The sequence below is a fragment of the Panthera uncia genome (genome assembly GCF_023721935.1).
Source record: "Panthera uncia isolate 11264 chromosome E2 unlocalized genomic scaffold, Puncia_PCG_1.0 HiC_scaffold_19, whole genome shotgun sequence".
Classification (NCBI taxonomy): domain Eukaryota; kingdom Metazoa; phylum Chordata; class Mammalia; order Carnivora; family Felidae; genus Panthera; species Panthera uncia.
Window position 1 is genome coordinate 25,192,053 of NW_026057588.1, and position 16,577 is coordinate 25,208,629.

Below are 16,577 nucleotides of genomic sequence, written 5' to 3' on the forward strand. Positions count from 1 at the left end.
AGCTGCTGGCCTATGTTCACATCCGAAAGGCCACACCTTTCCACCTGAGAGGCCTTTCCACCACCAGGCCAGAACCCCACCGGAGACAGGGGGGTTCAACTAAGCGACAGTGCCATCTTGTGCCCCAGGCACAACCAAGACCTCAGAATGACAGAGCCATCCGAGTACTTAAAGGATTCAATGCCCACAGAGAGGAAGTCCATGTGGAGGACCTCGGAGGAGAGGCGGATGTCCGACCTCACGCGGATGCTGGAGTGGCTGCAACGCAGGCAGGGGAAGAAAAAGCAAACTTTCCAGGTGTGTACTTGGCGGAAAGACTCTCCGGGGAGCCGGACTCAACACTATTACAATAGGGAGACATGGAACTGAGCCTCCCAGGAAACAAAAGGTGGGAGGAGCTTTAAGCACTGGGCCAACTAATAGAGAAGCACTCGGGGCAGAGGGGAGGTTGTCCAGGTGGTTAGGCCGGCTGTGCCAACTGTCACTCAGGTAGTTAGCCTCCCACCCTCTCACAGAGACCCGGAGGAGGGGGTGCTATCTTTCCAGATGATTTCATTTCAAAGGGATGGCTTCCAGGTCCTTGAGAAAAATATTCCTGGATTCTGAAACTGGCAAGAGGCTGGGAGAAGAAGATTTACATCTCAAAGGGGCAGGAAAAGAATTTACAAGTGCTGGTTTTCTGAAGGAAAAGGAAAGAGAGGTCCTGGGCCCAAGAGCCAGGAAGGAACCTCTCTAGTTTCATCGGGGTGAGGAGGGCGTTAAGGTTGTCTTGGTCAGTGTTCTAGAAGAGCTTAGGGACAATAGCTTCTAAGATCTCCAGGGTGGCAGAATGGGCCCTCCCCACTGTCCCCAGAAGCTTGCATCTTTATGATGGCTCCAGGGTCAAAGTGCATTCAGTCTCCACTGTTATCCCACTGGGACTCCTGCTAACATACCTCCTCCTTTCTATCCGGTATCCCAACGAGTTCTAATCTACCCATCTTGGTCCTCTTCAGCTGCTGTGACAGAATACCATAGACTCGGCTTATAAACAACAGAAATTAGTGTCTCCCAGTTTGACAGTCTGGGACGTCCAAGATCAAGGTGCCTGCAGATTCAGTGTCTGATGAGGACCCGCTTTCTGCTTCATAGATGGCCACCTTCTCGCTGTGTCCTCACAGGAAGGAAGAGATGGGAGAGCTCTCTGGGGTCTCTTTTATAAGGGCACTAATCCCACTTGTGGAGGCTGCACCCTCATGACCCAATCACCTCCCAAAAGCCTCACCTCCTAAAACCCCCATCACACCGGGAGTCAGAATTTCAACATATGAATTGGGGGAGGGGAGGGGAGACACCATTCAGCCTGTAGCACCACTAGCACCACACTCCCTCTCTCTCCAGGAACTATGGCAACCAGTTTTGCCTCAGTTTCCCCCCAGGCCCACCATCTATGGAAAATCAAGCCATGTCCTTAGAAAGTGGTCTCCTCTGTAGAGGACACCCCGTGATCTTGAATTCTCCGGCCCCCAGAGAAAAACGGGTGGAAAATGGCATTACGTAGGATGATGCTAATGCTTATTAAGCATTTACTGTGTGCCAGGCCCTGTGCTTAGCCTTGCACTGCCCCCAGCAGGGCCACACGGTGGGCACCATTCTTACCTCTCAGCGGAAGTGACGTAATAAGGAAGCTGAGTGAGGTGCAAGGAAGCAATTTGCTTGAGCTCACAGAATTAATGAAGGGTCAAGCCAGGGCTCAAACTCAGATTAATCCAGTTCTCACTCTCAGGGGCTTTGTCAGGTCAACTCCCCATGACCACCTCCACTTCTCTGCTTCAGCTTCTCTAGCGGCCCCTGCCTTTCCAAAAAGTTCTCGTCCGTGTATGTGCTTGCTCCTCATTCATATGCAGAAAGATCCGGAGTGCTAGTTCCACCAGACATACTAAAACACGTCTGAGAAACATATTTTACATTAAGGTGCTAAAGATTTATGGATTGTCTACCCTCCTGGCCCCCCTTTTTGACTGCTGGGCCGCTCAGAACTCAGTATCAATCACAGAGATTTATATTCACTTCTGTGATCAACATGTGTCCCTTCTCATGAAGAGTATATTCCAGTGTTTTCACAGCTTTACCTTTTATGTGGCTTTTTACTGGAAATAATTTTGGACTCAGGGAGGGAACAAATTTAAATTGAAAATACACTGAAATCTTCAAGCATTCTTATCCTTCCCAGAGGCACACGGATTTTGAAGAAGCTCCTGAGAAAGCGATGCTTCCGTGGCAGGTCCCAGACAGCACAGATTGAGGGTCCGGGGCGGGGGGGCTTTAGTAAAGGCAGTTGGAGGGGGGCTGTCTGTGGCCTCCTCTCCCTTCCCCTGGCACCACACAGTCATTCATTAAGTTCTCAAAATAACCCTAGAAGATAAATCCTACTACTGCTTCCATCTTCAGATAAGGAAACCAAGCTGCCGAGAGAGCAGTCGCTTGCCCCAGATTGCTCAGCCCCCAGCAATAGAGCAGGATTCCCATGGGCGTCTGACCTGGAAGCCAGCCCCAGCCACCGTGTCCCCACAACCACAAGCAGCACACTGCAGGTGCAGACCCAGCCAATTCAGCTTTCCTTGAGGGGCTCCAGCACCCCTACTCCTTGTAGGCTGGCCTGGATGCCCCTCTGTGGGGCCCTCCCCACTGGACCCCAGAGCTCCCTGTTGTGTCCTCCCCAAAGCCCCAGTGGGGGTAGGAGCCTAGGCATGCGCACAAGGAAGTCCACAGCCACCAAGAGGAGCGCCCAGGGAAGGAGAAAGGCGGGATGAAGTCATATGACGGAATGGGGAGGGGTTGGGACAGAAGGGAGATCTGCGGACAGAGGGCATGTTCTGGCTGGACTCCAAGACAAGAAGGCCTTCCTGTGGCTTCAGACTGGAGGCCATGGCAGGAAAGTCACAACTACACAGGTCATTTGGGGGCCAGGAGGAATTCCTACTAGGCTGGAGAGAGGGGCCGTTGTGTAGAGGGTAAGAGGGAGCTAGTGATGGGTTCTGAGGTGGGGGGGACAGCCAGATCTGGGAGTTAGGTCATTCTCTAGGAGCAGAGTGTCGTGGACAGCAGGGCGTGTCTGGAGGCAGAAGGACAATTGTGGGGGGATCCGGGGGGGGAGGGACAGAAGTGGCAGAGTGGGAGCCAGCCAAATCTAGAAGTGGGGAGGGTGCAGCCCGCTCTCCACAGAGCCACCCCTCTGTGGGGGCAGCCACAGTGCAATCCTGTCTGTCTTTTCAAAAACAGAAACCCAACTGGGCGGTACCCCCTAAAACAACTGGGAAGGAAGAAAAGAAAGGCCGAAGCATCCCCAAAAAGCAGAAAGGGAACCACCAGGCAGCCTTCTCTGAGAAGGTAACACGGGTTCCCCGGGTTGAGAAGGGGTACGCGCTCCACCCCTGCACAGTACCTGGCTACATTTTTTTTCAGTTTAAGGTTCTAAAATTCACCCCTGCTCCACACTAACACACAAATGAATCCCCTCCCCCCTCCCCCCTCCAGACCCCACCAGCCCCATAGATGCTGGCACTCCTGTGGTAGAGGGTCATTCTTGCCAGGTGCCTTCCTCTCACTGCCGTCCCCAGACCATTCAGGAATGCCATCTGAGAGGCTGAGAGATGAGAACAGCCAGGCTTAAGTGCCCCCCGTCCCCGACGGCTGTGGCTTCTGTGACCCCTTATGGACTCCCTCTGAGGTAGCAGGGACCAAAAGTCACGTGTGGGTGAGCAGGTGCCAACTTACCACCCCAGCCCCTTCACCTGCCTCAGGCCCAGAGCAGTCTCTCCTTTGGCCCCTTTGCCTACCTTTCTGCGAACCCCTGAAATCACTCATTTTGAGGGTGGAGGAGGCCACGCCAAGCCCTGTTCCTTGTGGAGTGACTTGTCTCCCGCTCCCCTCCAAGACCCCCGAGCAAGGCATCAAGAAGGACAAGGACCATGTCATGTACCAAAAGCTAAAGGGAAAACGCCTCAGCCTGTTTCCTGGCAGCTACTCCAGGGACAACCCCAAGAAATCTGGTAAGGGGAGCATCCTACCCTAAGACGGGAAGATGGGATGCCAGAGTCGTCCCTCATAATTGCCCACCTCTCAGAGTTACAGGAAGCCCACACTGTTGTCAAAGCAGCAGGTTCCATGCCAGCCCAGCAGCCCTGGACCGTTGTGGAGCCCCACGTGGCTCTTTAGGGATCACACCACAAAAGGTGCGACCTGGACGGCAAGCGAGTGGATGTCCAGGCTCTGCCCACCCCTGGGGGTTCTCTTCTCAGGGTGCCAGCAGAGTGTACCCCAGGTTCCTAAAAGCCAGTATGATGATGGCAACCTCGTGAACTCCAGATTATCTCACTGGTTTAGGTACTGTGACAATGTCAGTGTGACATATGAGGCACCACTTCTGCTGGCCCAAAACCCGCCAGGTGTCGCTCAAACCCAGGAAGAAGTCGGCTTAGGTAATGCCAGATCCTCAGTTTCCAAGGCTCCCTGGGTTCTAACAGCTCTGTAGTGAACTTGGAGTTGTATAATCCGGGGTGAGTCTCTCCATCTGCAGGGGCCAGTTTTCATATCTAGAATGTGCAACAGTAACATGACTTGCCTCACAATAGAGTTTTAGTGAGATGAGGCATATAAAGCATGTAGCCTGATACATAGTAGGTGGTCAATAAATGGTGGTGGCAGCGATTTCTAAGGAAAAAAAATGCTAAAATTCTCAGGTGGGCTGTACCACGGTGTTGGAAAAACAGTTGCATTTATTGTGCCTGGCTTCTTGGAGAGGAGGTGTCTGGCAAAAGAAGTGGGAGGAGTGGCCGAAAGCTTTTGAGTAGGGGCTGGCAGGCCTCCCGTCCAAAATTACTCCCATCGTGCCCAGCAAAATGCCCTCTTTTCCTTTTCATTGAATACACCAAAGCTGTCGCAACCCAACTGCGCTCACTTGCCTGTCAGGTTTCAATATGATTGGCTCTAGATGCCGTGCAGAATCCTGGACTGAATTCTAGAACAACACTTTGGTGGAAAAACTGGTGAAATCCAAAGAAGCTGTTATGTGCCAAGGTTAACTTGTTAATTATCTTTTGACAAATATTCCCTGCTGGTGTGAGATGTTAACATGAGGAGAAACTGAGCAAGAGTGTACAGGAACTCTGTGTGCCATCTTTGCAACTAGATTGGCAAAGGCCCTAGAGTTTTCTGTGACTCCCAGAGTCAAGTCTGGCTCCCGCTGAGCCCCTGAGCATCTGCAGATCTCCATTCCAGTGGTTGTTCCCTTTTCCCTGCCCCTTGCCAGAGCAGACACAGCCCCGTGTCCTTCATTTCCCCCAAAACCTCTCACAGGAAGCCTTTGTGTGTAAACAGACTTTACTGAAGTTTAGGGCAACAAAGGAAAAGAATTTCATGGCAGAATTCTACAGAAAACAAAACGGAAGTTGATTACAAAACCCTCTTAAGGGTTCGTCCAAGTCCTTTGTCCCCAGCCACCAGGAGATGTCCCCTGGCTACCTTTCCCTACTTTTCCCAGCTGTTCCACTCACCCCAGCACTGGAGCTAAAGTGAGCCCAAGTCTGGCCCCCAGATACAAGATTTAAGGAGGCACTCACTCTCTGGTATTGACTCTACACTTGCGGGAGCCTGAGACTGAACACCTCCTTGAATTGCACCCTTGCCCCGGGCACTTTGCTGTCCTCACTCTACTCCTGGGCCTTCCTAGCTCCCCTCTCTTCCTCTGTTTTTTCTCTCCCTCTCCTCCATCCTCTGCTTTCCTCACCCCACAATTCCCATTGGCTTTTTACCTGGAAGGATCATTTAATTTCCTTTGTTTCACTGTCTTATTCCACACTCAAAAGGAGTCTATCAAGATAATTTCCTAAACAAAGGCAGTTCCTTCCTTAAGAGAAAATCACTACCAGCTAATAAAATAATCCGTTTCATAACACTGCACAAAAATGCAAGCAGTTCTTTGGTTCTTTGCAGTACTCCCGCCCCAGCAAGACAAAATCCACCCACTTCAACGGGGGACATTTTTCTCCCACCTGATGCAATACAACAAGTGGCCACTGGGGGGCAGCAGGTGCTCAGTTGCAGCAGGTGCTCAGAGGCACCCAGGAACCACCTTGGCATCCAGATGTGGCACCCAGGCACTGAATCAGGACTGAGCCTGAGCACAGCAAGGGGAGCTTCCAGAGAAGGCTAGCAAGAGGCCTGAAATGAATGGGCAGGATCTGCTTTTGGAGTCAAGTTCAAGACAAAGCAGCCCCTAGGAAAGAGGTGGAGCCAGTTATGGGCTATGGCAGGAGTCCAAGTGGAGAAAAATATAGATGAGGTAAGGACCAGGACTCCTGGTCCTGGCCTCCCCTGGCCCCACTCAGCACCTGGATCATTGGTGTCCTTGTCAAGAACCAGATCCCCCGGGTGTCCCGGGTTCCCTATCTGCAGAGTGAGGCCTTTGCACTCTTGTTGCCACATTTCTGTGTGATCTGCTGCGCAAGAGTCTGTGGGGAATGGCCATCAGATGATCCCCACCACCTCCAGAACTAGAATGTGACCACTCTATCTGTACAGATACAACAACTCCCACTCATCCACGTTTTTAGTGTATGGTGGCCACAAAATCAAAATCTGTGACACACAGTGTGTTCTTTTTTTTTTTTTTTTTTACGTTTATTTATTTTTGAGACAGAGAGAGACAGAGCATGAACAGGGGAGGGTCAGAAAGAGGGAGACACAGAATCTGAAACAGGCTCCAGGCTCCGGGCTATCAGCACAGAGCCCGACGCGGGGCTCAAACTCACGGACCACGAGATCATGACCTGAGCTGAAGTCGGATGCCCAACCGACTGAGGCACCCAGGCTCCCCAACACACCATGTGTTCTGAATGAGTGACACAGACCTGCCTCCAGCTCCAGAACCCCACAGCCAATAGAAAACATCAGTGATGACCCCCACAGGGAGCACTGTGCTTTTAACGCAGACCACTTCATCTTTGTCCGCCTCAATTTCACAAAAGCTCCCATTCACTCCTCCTAACAGCTGAAATGCCACCTCCATCCCACCAAAGACCACCACGCTGTCGCACCCAGGAGGCACCGGCCTGCTGCCACGCTGCTGCTATGGGCCACGGGCCACTCTCTTCTCCCCACACTTGAACTCCCTGAAAACACTCTCTTCTGTTTCCCCTTTCTCACCAACCCCTTGGCCCACGTGGAGGGCCACTAAGTTGGTTTTGAATTTGTAAAAGGTCATTCTGGCTATGGTCCCATAAAAGACCCTGGGAAAGAAATTGGAGCCCATTTCCAAAGTAAATCTTGGCAAAGTCTGAGCCGGCTAAACTAGAAAAGGGACAGGCGGTTGTCCCTGAATTTATATAACTGTTGGAGGTCTAGACTCATTCCCCCTAGACATAGCCCGGTAAAATTCCCAAACTTTCTTGATGAAATCTTGCAAGCTTACAAGGAGAACAATCTACTTACAAAGGAAAAAAGAAAATGCCCTAGGTGAGAGCAAAGACCCCAAACTAGCAAATAACTGGTTTACAGATCAGAATCTAGATACACTTAAAACTGGGTTTAATATGGAAAGACAACAAAAGAATAAGCCAAGAGATAACAAGAAAGACAAACAAATGAGGTTGGAATTAAGGCTAAAAAGAAACATGTCAGGTAAAAGAGGGATATTTTTAAATGTTAAAGAGAATAAGTAATAAACCTAAACCTACACACACGAAAAAATATAGTAGCTGAATACATAGTTATTGAGAACCACAAAGAGAATCTAACAAAAATACAAGTATAGTGGGAGATTCTAATATGCCTCTTTGATTTCTTTATATGCTTCTTTTTGAATCAAACAGATCAAACAGACTTAACTTTATATTTGAACAGAGAATGCATTTTTATGTGGCTAAAAAATATCTACAAAACTCATCTGCATTTTCACCTCAAAGAAAACGTTAACATTCACAAAGTAAAGATCCTAGGGCCATGGCATTATCCTAAAGCAATAATTAGAAATAACATTTAAATTAAAAGATACTCCCAACTCAGCAGTCATAAATGAACAAATACACTCCTAAAATACCCTGTATCAGAGGGGGGATAAAAACTCATGAAAATAAGCCCGTTTCTTACGAAAACCTATGGGAACAAAGGCGGAATCTAGCCTCAGAAGAAAATTTATTATAAAAACTAAAACTAATAATTCTTACCTTTATAACACAAAAAAAAAGTAAGAAAAAAACTAATACTTGTAGCAATCCATTATTTACAAGAAGATAGAAGAAATAATTTATGTGAAAAAGAGAGCTTTAATACATTAAATAAATACCAGCTGAGATTAATGAAATCCAAGCTAAAAAATAGTTAAAAGGATCAATCCAAAGCTAGTTTAAAAAAAAAAATTTATAATGTTTATTCATTTTGAGGGGGTGGCAAAGGAGGGGCAGAGAGAGTAGGAGACACAGAATCTGAAGCAGGCTCCAAGTTCTGCACTGTCAGCACAGAGCCCGATGCGGGGCTCGAACCCAGGATCCTTGAGATCATGGCCCAAGCTGACGTCGGACGCTTACCTGACTGAGCCACCCAGGCGCCCCGCCCGCCCCCCCACCCCCGCCAAAGCTAATTTTTTGAAAAAGCAAATGACGAGTAGTATGAACTTTTCGTGACCATCGTTAAAAAGAGTAGGGGTGCCTGAGTGGCTCAGTCAGGTAAGCGTCCGACTACTCTTGGTTTCTGTTCAGGTCATGATCTCGCAATCGGTAAGATCGAGCTCCCCATCAGGCTTTGCACTGAGCACGGAGTCTGCTTGGGACTCTCTCTCTCTCCCTCGCTCTGGCCCTTCCCCGCTTGTATGCACACACTCACTCTCTCTTCAAATAAATAAATAAACTTAAAAAAAAAAAAGAGCAAAAATGTCGAAGATTTTGTATGGAGAGAATGTATAAGCAAAGATGAGAAATACATGAACTGAGCTGTAATAGAACACTATATACACCTCTCTCTGATACATTTGAAAACCTAGAAGAAATAGATCATTTCCTCTCGTACTTTAAATTATTAAAATTGATATCATAGGCGCCTGGGTGGCTCAGTCAGCTGAGTGTCTGACTTCGGCTCAGGTCATGATCTCACAGTCTGTGAGTTCGAGCCCGGCATCGGGCTCTGTGCTGACAGCTCAGAGCCTGGAGCCTGCTTTGGATTCTGTGTCTCCGTTTCTCTCTGCCCCTCCCCAACTCATGTTCTTTCTCTCTCTCTCTCTAAAAAATAAATAATAAGCATTAAAAATTTTTTAATTGATATAATAAAGAAACATTGAGGAGAGCAACTTCTGAAGTAAAAATTGAAAGGTGGTTGACACTTTCCCACTGAAAAAGTCACCAGGACAAAAGGCTTCACATTTGGTTCTATCTAACCTTTTCAAGAACAAATGATCTCAATATCACTTCAACTATTCTGGACCATATAACATACAGATATTCCTGCATTAATCCCACAAGTCACCATAACCACAATATTAAAATATTTGCAAAGAAGTAATATAGATGCAAAAAATTTAAAAATTTTAGCAATATGCCAACTGTATGAAAATAGATCAACTATTTCAATGTGTGAAATTAATAACACAACCATGACCAAGTGGAATTTCTTGTAGTGGTTAGGAAAGGTTAGATTATCAATATCAGAATATCTAAGAACATAATTTATTCCATTAGTAAAATAAAGGAAAAACCATAGGAGCATGTCAGTAAGTGACAGAAAAGCAGTAAGTAGAGTCAAACAATAATAAAAACTCTGTGTAACCTAAGAATTATTAAGCTGATAAATATTATAAAGCATATCAAAAATAGTGGCAAGTATCATTCTAAATGACAAAGTGCTAATTATTTTATTTTTTTTTTTAAACGTTTTTTTTTTTTATTTATTTTTGGGACAGAGAGAGACAGAGCATGAACGGGGGAGGGGCAGAGAGAGAGGGAGACACAGAATCGGAAACAGGCGCCAGGTTCCGAGCCATCAGCCCAGAGCCCGACGCGGGGCTCGAACTCACGGACCGCGAGATCGTGACCTGGCTGAAGTCGGACGCTTAACCGACTGCGCCACCCAGGCGCCCCAAGTGCTAATTATTTTAATTAAAAGCAGGAACAAAATGAGGCATGACTGCTCTCATCATTATTGACATTGTGTTAGAACATCTGTCAAATGCAATATGTCAAGAAGAGTATATACATTTTCTAAATGTTACAAGGAAGCTATTTTCATTGTTCCCCTGGTATGATTACGTACCTCTAAAACTCAAGAAATTCTAGTAAAGAAAGAATAGAATGTAGTTTTGTTGTTACTGGACTAGAAAAAATACATTGTGAAGCAATAGTCTTTTCTCTATACTAGTCATACCAGTCAGAAATGGAAATGGGGAGAATATATTCCCTTCTCATTAGTAAAAAAAAAAAAAAAGCTACAAAATACTGAGTGGTAAATTTAGCAAGAAGAAAAAAAATTAAATTCTCCAAACACTCGCCCCCACAGTATTTAAATTCAGTCCAAACCACATATTTGGGTAACATCTGACACTCACCATTTAATTTCATACATTTGTTCTTTGTGCATGCTGTTCCTCCTTCCACACATGTTGTTCCTCCTGCTGCACATGCTATTCCTCCTGCCACACATGCTGTTCCTCCTGATGCACATGCTGTTCCTTCTGCCTGCACATGCCGTTTCTCATACCTGCACATGCTGTTCCTCCGGCTCGCACATGCTGTTCCTCCTGCTGCACATGCTGTGCCTCCTGCCTGCAATACTTTTCTCCCCTTTTCATCTAATAATCTGTTTTTCCTTTAAAAACCATGTCAGAGTTGATTTCAGATAGCTTCCCCTACCTCCTCTAGGCTAAGGTTCCCTGTAGGTGAGGAGGGAAAGAAGAGAAGGTCTAGAGGGGGACTAAAGACAAGAGGGAAGGGGAGGGAGCTGGGGGAGGCAGGGAGAAAGGAGGGAGGAAAAGACAAGTGAGAATTCAGCCAATGCCAAGAAGAGACTGCAAACCTTGAAGTGACCTCGTATCTCACAACAGGCAATCGTTTGAAGCCCGTGCAGACTCGCCAGCCTCACCCCTTCCTGTCCGCCCTGCCTCTCACCTCTACCAGGCTCTAACTCCCTGCTGTGCCATCTGTCCAATTTCAGAACTAGACATCAAGGATGCCATCGTCCTGGAGTCCACTCAACGGTCCATGCCATACCATCGACAAAGCATCATCGACCCCATGCTCCAGGACCCTCTCTTTAGCACTCGGAGGTCGACGCTCTTGAGAGACTGGCTGGTAGGCAGGATGCCCGAGGTCTCCTACGAGCGCAAGCTGAAGAGCCTCGTGGAGAAGGGCGCCGAGCCCAAGGTGGAGACGGTGAGAATGCTGAAGCCGGAGGAGGTGCTGAGCTGCCGGTGAGTCTCCACAGTCTGGTTCAGACACCGGGGCTAAGCCCGGGGGAGGGGAGGGCGGCGGTGGCAGGACGGGGCTCCGTCTTTGTGACCTGAAGGGCTGACCCAGGGCTGAAGCCGCTGGGTTTCCAGCAGCCCCAGCTGCTGGGGTACCAGCTCTTGGATGAGGCGCAACATTTAGGTGCTGCCATTTTGATGCCATGCCTCTGGACACCTTCACCACCCCTCCAGTATTTCTGTACGTTTCACAGTACAAACCATGAATTATCCACAATGAAAGAATGAGTTGTCTGTGGCCTGGTTTGAACAGGAAATCCCTCTGAGGGCCTTCACACGGCAGTGTCACGTTGCTGGTGATAGGAGCCACCCTCCCTCCTCAGCTGGCTACCTACTGTATGTTTGGGGTTTTAGACTCCAGAAGGTACTATGAATAGAGTGTGAGCCATTTGCTGTTTACTGTTCTCACTAAAGGTCTTCTTTCTCACTTGTTCTTTGTCACATTTATCAGGACCTGCTGGTTTCCGCCCCCAGATTCAAGCGCCCCTCCCAAGCCCTTTCCTGTAAAGATGTAACTGATAAGATTCAGAAACTTCAGTAGGGGAAACGGACGACAGAATAATGTGGATGTCCTGTAGACTGAACAGCAGTGAACTCATCTGTAGAGTTAAGATTGGCCTCAGATGCCTGGCACGCAGTGACCCCATTCCAAAGTCCTGCTCTGCTCACTGACTGGCTGAGAGATGGATGGGTAGAATGGCAGCATCCCCCACTGAAGGGGGCTTCTAGCTTGACCTCTCCACGGATGGGTGACTTTGGCTATGGCTTTCAGTCTGACAGGGTGATTTTAGTGGACTCTGGCCAACAGACAGCTACCTGGGCTCAATACTGGGCAGAAAAGAGATTTGGACAGGGCCCCTACCCTCCAAGGAGGGAGAGAGAATATTTGGAGAGATGGCATCCAACAAGCCATCCAAGAAAAAGATGAAACTGTCCATAACGAGATCTTAGTGAGTGCTCACATGTACATTTGTGTGAGATCTTCCAGAGCTGTGCTGGTCACAGACGGAAGGGGCAGACCCTGACTGGTGCTGTCATGGAAAAGTAGTCCCGACATGGGGCTGGAGAGTGGGATCTAAGGTGGCGATAAGACCAGGTAAGCTCTGGGCAGATCTTGAAGGAGAGGGAGACCATTCCCAATGGTTATATCAATATCCAGCTCTTCCCCCGTCAACTGTAGCAAGGAAACCAGCAGGTGGCCTGAGTAGGGGGACTACCTCCTTTACTAAAGCTGGGAACAAGGTCAAGATTGCTGGTAGAATACAGAGCTCTCAGGATATGACAATAGAGATACTCTCTAGACCACACAGCATAGATGGGACCAATTCCACTCTCCAGAGTAAGTTAGAATTGTGGAGCTTTAGCTAAGATTTTAAATCAATGGCCAGACTTTTAAATTGTTTGAATGATATTATAAGAAAATACTCCCCTTTCCCACAATTTTACTCAGCTTTTATTGCCACCGTTCTGTATTTGGCCCAGGCTTTGGCATCACTGAGGTTATGCACACCTGGCAGTGATGGAACCCCTGACAATTGGATCTCTCCCCACGTGGCATAATGTATCATGACCACCATATTGCACCTGCTTTCCTAATGGCATGTTAGCTTTGGCAGAAGAGTCCTTGAAATGGATATTCTGTTATTTGCTTAACCATTCCTCTGCTGATGGAATTTCTTCTTTTCCTGTTGTTGCTAACCCCAGAGTGAACACTTTGATTTATATAGCTTTTTATCCCCCTTGGCTTCTCTTCTTGGGATTCGTTGAAGGCCTGAGTGGATGGAGTTCCTGAGTCAAAGATCATGAACTGTTGGCAGGGAGGGACTTGGGGGGACAGGGGCGGAGCTTGGCATCTATGTTGCCAAATTACTTTCCAAGAGTTATACGAATAAAAACTCCCATCAGTTCTGTGGGGTGTCCCACTCTCTCATAAGACCTCTGTCAGCTCCAGAATGTCCACAGAGCCCATTCCCTTTAGAGATCCCACGCTGCCTAAATCTAAGCTCTTGTCAATAAAGTTTGAAGCTAGAGTGACTCCACCCTCAACTGACCTCTTTGGCCCTTGTCTCTCACAGATATCTGAGGTTGTCCAAGAACAACATTCGAACCTTGCTCAAGCTGTGCAAGGATGCAGGCATGAACGTGGACATCCACCCCCACATGGTCGAAGGGGAGATAGACGCTAAAAAGGTGTTCGCGCAAATCCCCAGTGTGGCCCTTTAGGCAGCTCCTCCCCCAGGCCATTGCAAGCTCCCTCTGCTGTTGGATCCCTGCCCACCCCCCAGGTGACATCTTCTGGTACCCCATGCCATCAGACCTGGTGCATCTCTTTTAGACAGTAGTGATCAGAAAACAAGGCCAGACTGCATGAATCATTGTACTGATGTAGCATTTGTCCTTGACCCAAATCAAAACTGATTTGGGAGAGACTGTGGATTTTCTCCCCACCAAAAGAAAACTCTTTGGAAAGGGCTTGTTAGAAAAGGAGTCTTGGAAAAAGTGAGAACTGGAGACCCAGAGTCCCCAGAGGGACATCAGGAGGGACAAAGGGCTGAGGGGCTGGTTGGGGACACACACACATCACAGGTCTTATACACCACCCCCCAACCCCTGCCCTTGTGGAACTTCATTCTGTGGGGAGCTGAATGCTACATCTTCAAGGGACTGCTTGGTGCTCCCAGACCCTCAAGACAGGGGCTACCCTGGGACCCTCACCTCTCAGACCCCAGGTGCTCCAACAGAGGTTGCAAGCTTCCCCTGGGGTTCAACAGGGACTGGAAAAGAGAGGGGTAAATGAATGCAGAGGAGAGGCCTCGCCCCACCCCACAGCTGCTACGGCCACCTGGGTGCTCTTCTGGGGTCCACAGTGCTTTTCTCTGGGAACTCCACAGGCACAGGGAGTCTCCAGTTCAGCTTCTTGACATTCTAACCAAATGAGCTACAGTGAGCCCCAAGATTCACAGACAACATTGAGAAAAGAACATTTATCAGCAGCCCCAAACCAGGGTCCATTGGCAGAGAGTGCCATCTGTAGCACAGTGTATTTTATAAACTGAAGTGGCCTCGCCATTACCTTTTTAACAGTTATCACCAGATACAGAAACACACACACACCAGCAACAGAGTCACACAGGTACAGCCTCCTGGTTTATGGCAAAGGTGACACTGTGGTGCAGTGGCGAAAAGACAATCTTTTCAATAAATCAGGCTGGTCAATTAAATGTCCATATGGAAAAAAAAATCAACCCTCCGCCTCTCACCAAATGCAAAAATAGGTTCCAGATGGATGCAGATTGTGAAAGCTTTTAGAAGAAACATAGAAGACAATCTCCATAACCTTGGGATAGGCAAATAAAATAAAATAAAATAAAATAAAATAAACACAAAAAGCCTCAGTAAGAAAATAAAATATTAATAAATTATATCATATTGAAAGTAGAACTTCCACTCATCAAGACATCAGTGAGAGAGTGAGAAGGCAGGTGACCCATGTGGGAAAATACAGATCTGACAGAGGGCTCACACTCAGATGAGCCCGTATTTTAACTCTGATAAGTCAATGTGAAGAAGGCAGGCAACTCGATCAAAAAATGGGCGAAAGTCTTATGTAGGCACCTTGCAAAAGTGTTAGCTGAGTGACCGATAAACATAAGAAATTGTATTAGTTTTCAGGAATGCAAATGAAAAATACAAGGCAATACCACCAACACCACCAGAATGGATGATCCCAATTATAGTGGAAAGTGTAGAGCAAAGAGAACGCCATTGGGATGGGTACAATCGCTTTGGAAAACTGGCAACATCTACAAAATTTGTTTACACACTGATGCTGTGGTCCAGTATTCATTCCTAGATACGTACTTCACAGGATTGTACAGCTATGTGCACCAAAAGACTGTCCTAGAACGTTCGCAGTGGCTTTATTCAATGCAGACAAATACTGGATTCAACCCAAACATCCCTCAGCAGTAGAAAGATTAACTAGCAGTGTATTCATACAATGGAATACTGCATAGAAACGAGAATGAGCAAATACGGATGAACGAAGCACGCAATATCACGCAAAAGTAGCAAGACACAGAAAGGAGGACAGCTGTATGATTCCCCGTATACAACAGCACCCCCCACCCCCACCCCACGCCAGGCAAGACGAATCTACCGTAGTAGAAGCCAGGATAGCGGCGGCCCCTGGAGGAGGGTGTGTAGTGCCTGGAGCCGCATCTGCCGTGCTGGTCACACGGGGGTCCATTCACTGTACACTTCGGAGTGCTGCCTTTTAGGCAGGTATACGTACTTTAATTAAAGTACATTTTTAAAAGTATACGAACAAGAGTTCTGGTTTTGTTTGCTAAAAACAATAACAGCCTCAAAAGCGAAGCAGTTTGGGTCCCCTCCACCTGAGAGGCTAAGGTGACCAGGGGATAGAGGCTTCCGGTCCTGGGGATGTGGTGTACATCTTGGTGACTTTGGTTAATAATGGAGTGCTGTATATTTGGGGGTTGCTGTATGTTTGGATCTTGAAAATTCTCACAAGAAAAGCACCAGAAACTAATATGTGATGTGTTAATCATGTCTAGATACAAAAATAAAATTAGAAAAATTACTTTTAAAAAACAACAGGAGCCTCAAAACTGAGGTGGTTCAGAGTCCCCCGCGTCCCCCTCGCCCTCCCCCTCCCATCCACAGCGGTAGTTCCCTCTCAGCGCCACCAGGTGGAGCTCCACCACAGCAGAAGACCTGCACCCACAGAGTGGGGCGTCTGCGGGGAGAGCCGTCAAGCCCAGGTGAGGGGCAGCAGAACCCGAGGTGACTGCAGCCTGAGCTCAGAGAGGGTGGCAAAGCCCAGCCATGCATACACCAGCTGAGGACCCCCGGGCACGTCACTTCTCTGAAGCGTCCATTCTTCCCCAAAATGGGGACAAGAAACGCAATTTAAAACAACAATGAGGTATCACTTTATACCTAATTAGACTGGAAAATATTAGTAAGCTGGGGAATGCCAGTGTTGGCCCAGATACAGAAATAAAGGAGTTTCAAGCCTCGCCAGTAGATAGTGCAGGCTGTTGTGGCTTTCTTGGTGAAGTCACACAGA

At 47.8% G+C, this 16,577-nt stretch overlaps 1 protein-coding gene across 3 annotated transcripts; it reads left to right on the top strand.

Annotated features, from left to right (window-relative positions):
- The first annotated feature begins 5 nt into the window (after nucleotides 1-5).
- Nucleotides 6-15,806, top strand: CE2H16orf78 (chromosome E2 C16orf78 homolog). Of its 3 annotated transcripts, none has more exons than XM_049621937.1 (6): nucleotides 6-297; nucleotides 3,262-3,369; nucleotides 3,917-4,031; nucleotides 11,176-11,431; nucleotides 13,561-13,675; nucleotides 15,151-15,806. In XM_049621937.1, the coding sequence occupies exons 1-6, from the start codon at nucleotides 148-150 to the stop codon at nucleotides 15,208-15,210; spliced, it is 804 nt and encodes a 267-aa protein (XP_049477894.1). In that variant the 5' UTR covers nucleotides 6-147; the 3' UTR covers nucleotides 15,211-15,806. The 3 variants fall into 3 exon arrangements, 2 of the variants coding, with proteins under 2 accessions (XP_049477894.1, XP_049477895.1); XR_007455791.1 differs by having other exon boundaries at nucleotides 8-297; nucleotides 13,561-13,770; XM_049621938.1 differs by lacking the exon at nucleotides 15,151-15,806 and having other exon boundaries at nucleotides 8-297; nucleotides 13,561-13,857.
- Nucleotides 15,807-16,577: the final 771 nt, after the last annotated feature.

Coding starts and splice junctions, on each gene's coding strand:
- CE2H16orf78 (XM_049621937.1), top strand. CDS start 148: ATGACAGAGCCATCCGAGTACTTAAAGGATTCAATGCCCACAGAGAGG. Junction 3,370..3,916: donor AGGCAGCCTTCTCTGAGAAG/GTAACACGGGTT, acceptor CTCCCCTCCAAG/ACCCCCGAGCAAGGCATCAA. Junction 4,032..11,175: donor GGACAACCCCAAGAAATCTG/GTAAGGGGAGCA, acceptor GTCCAATTTCAG/AACTAGACATCAAGGATGCC.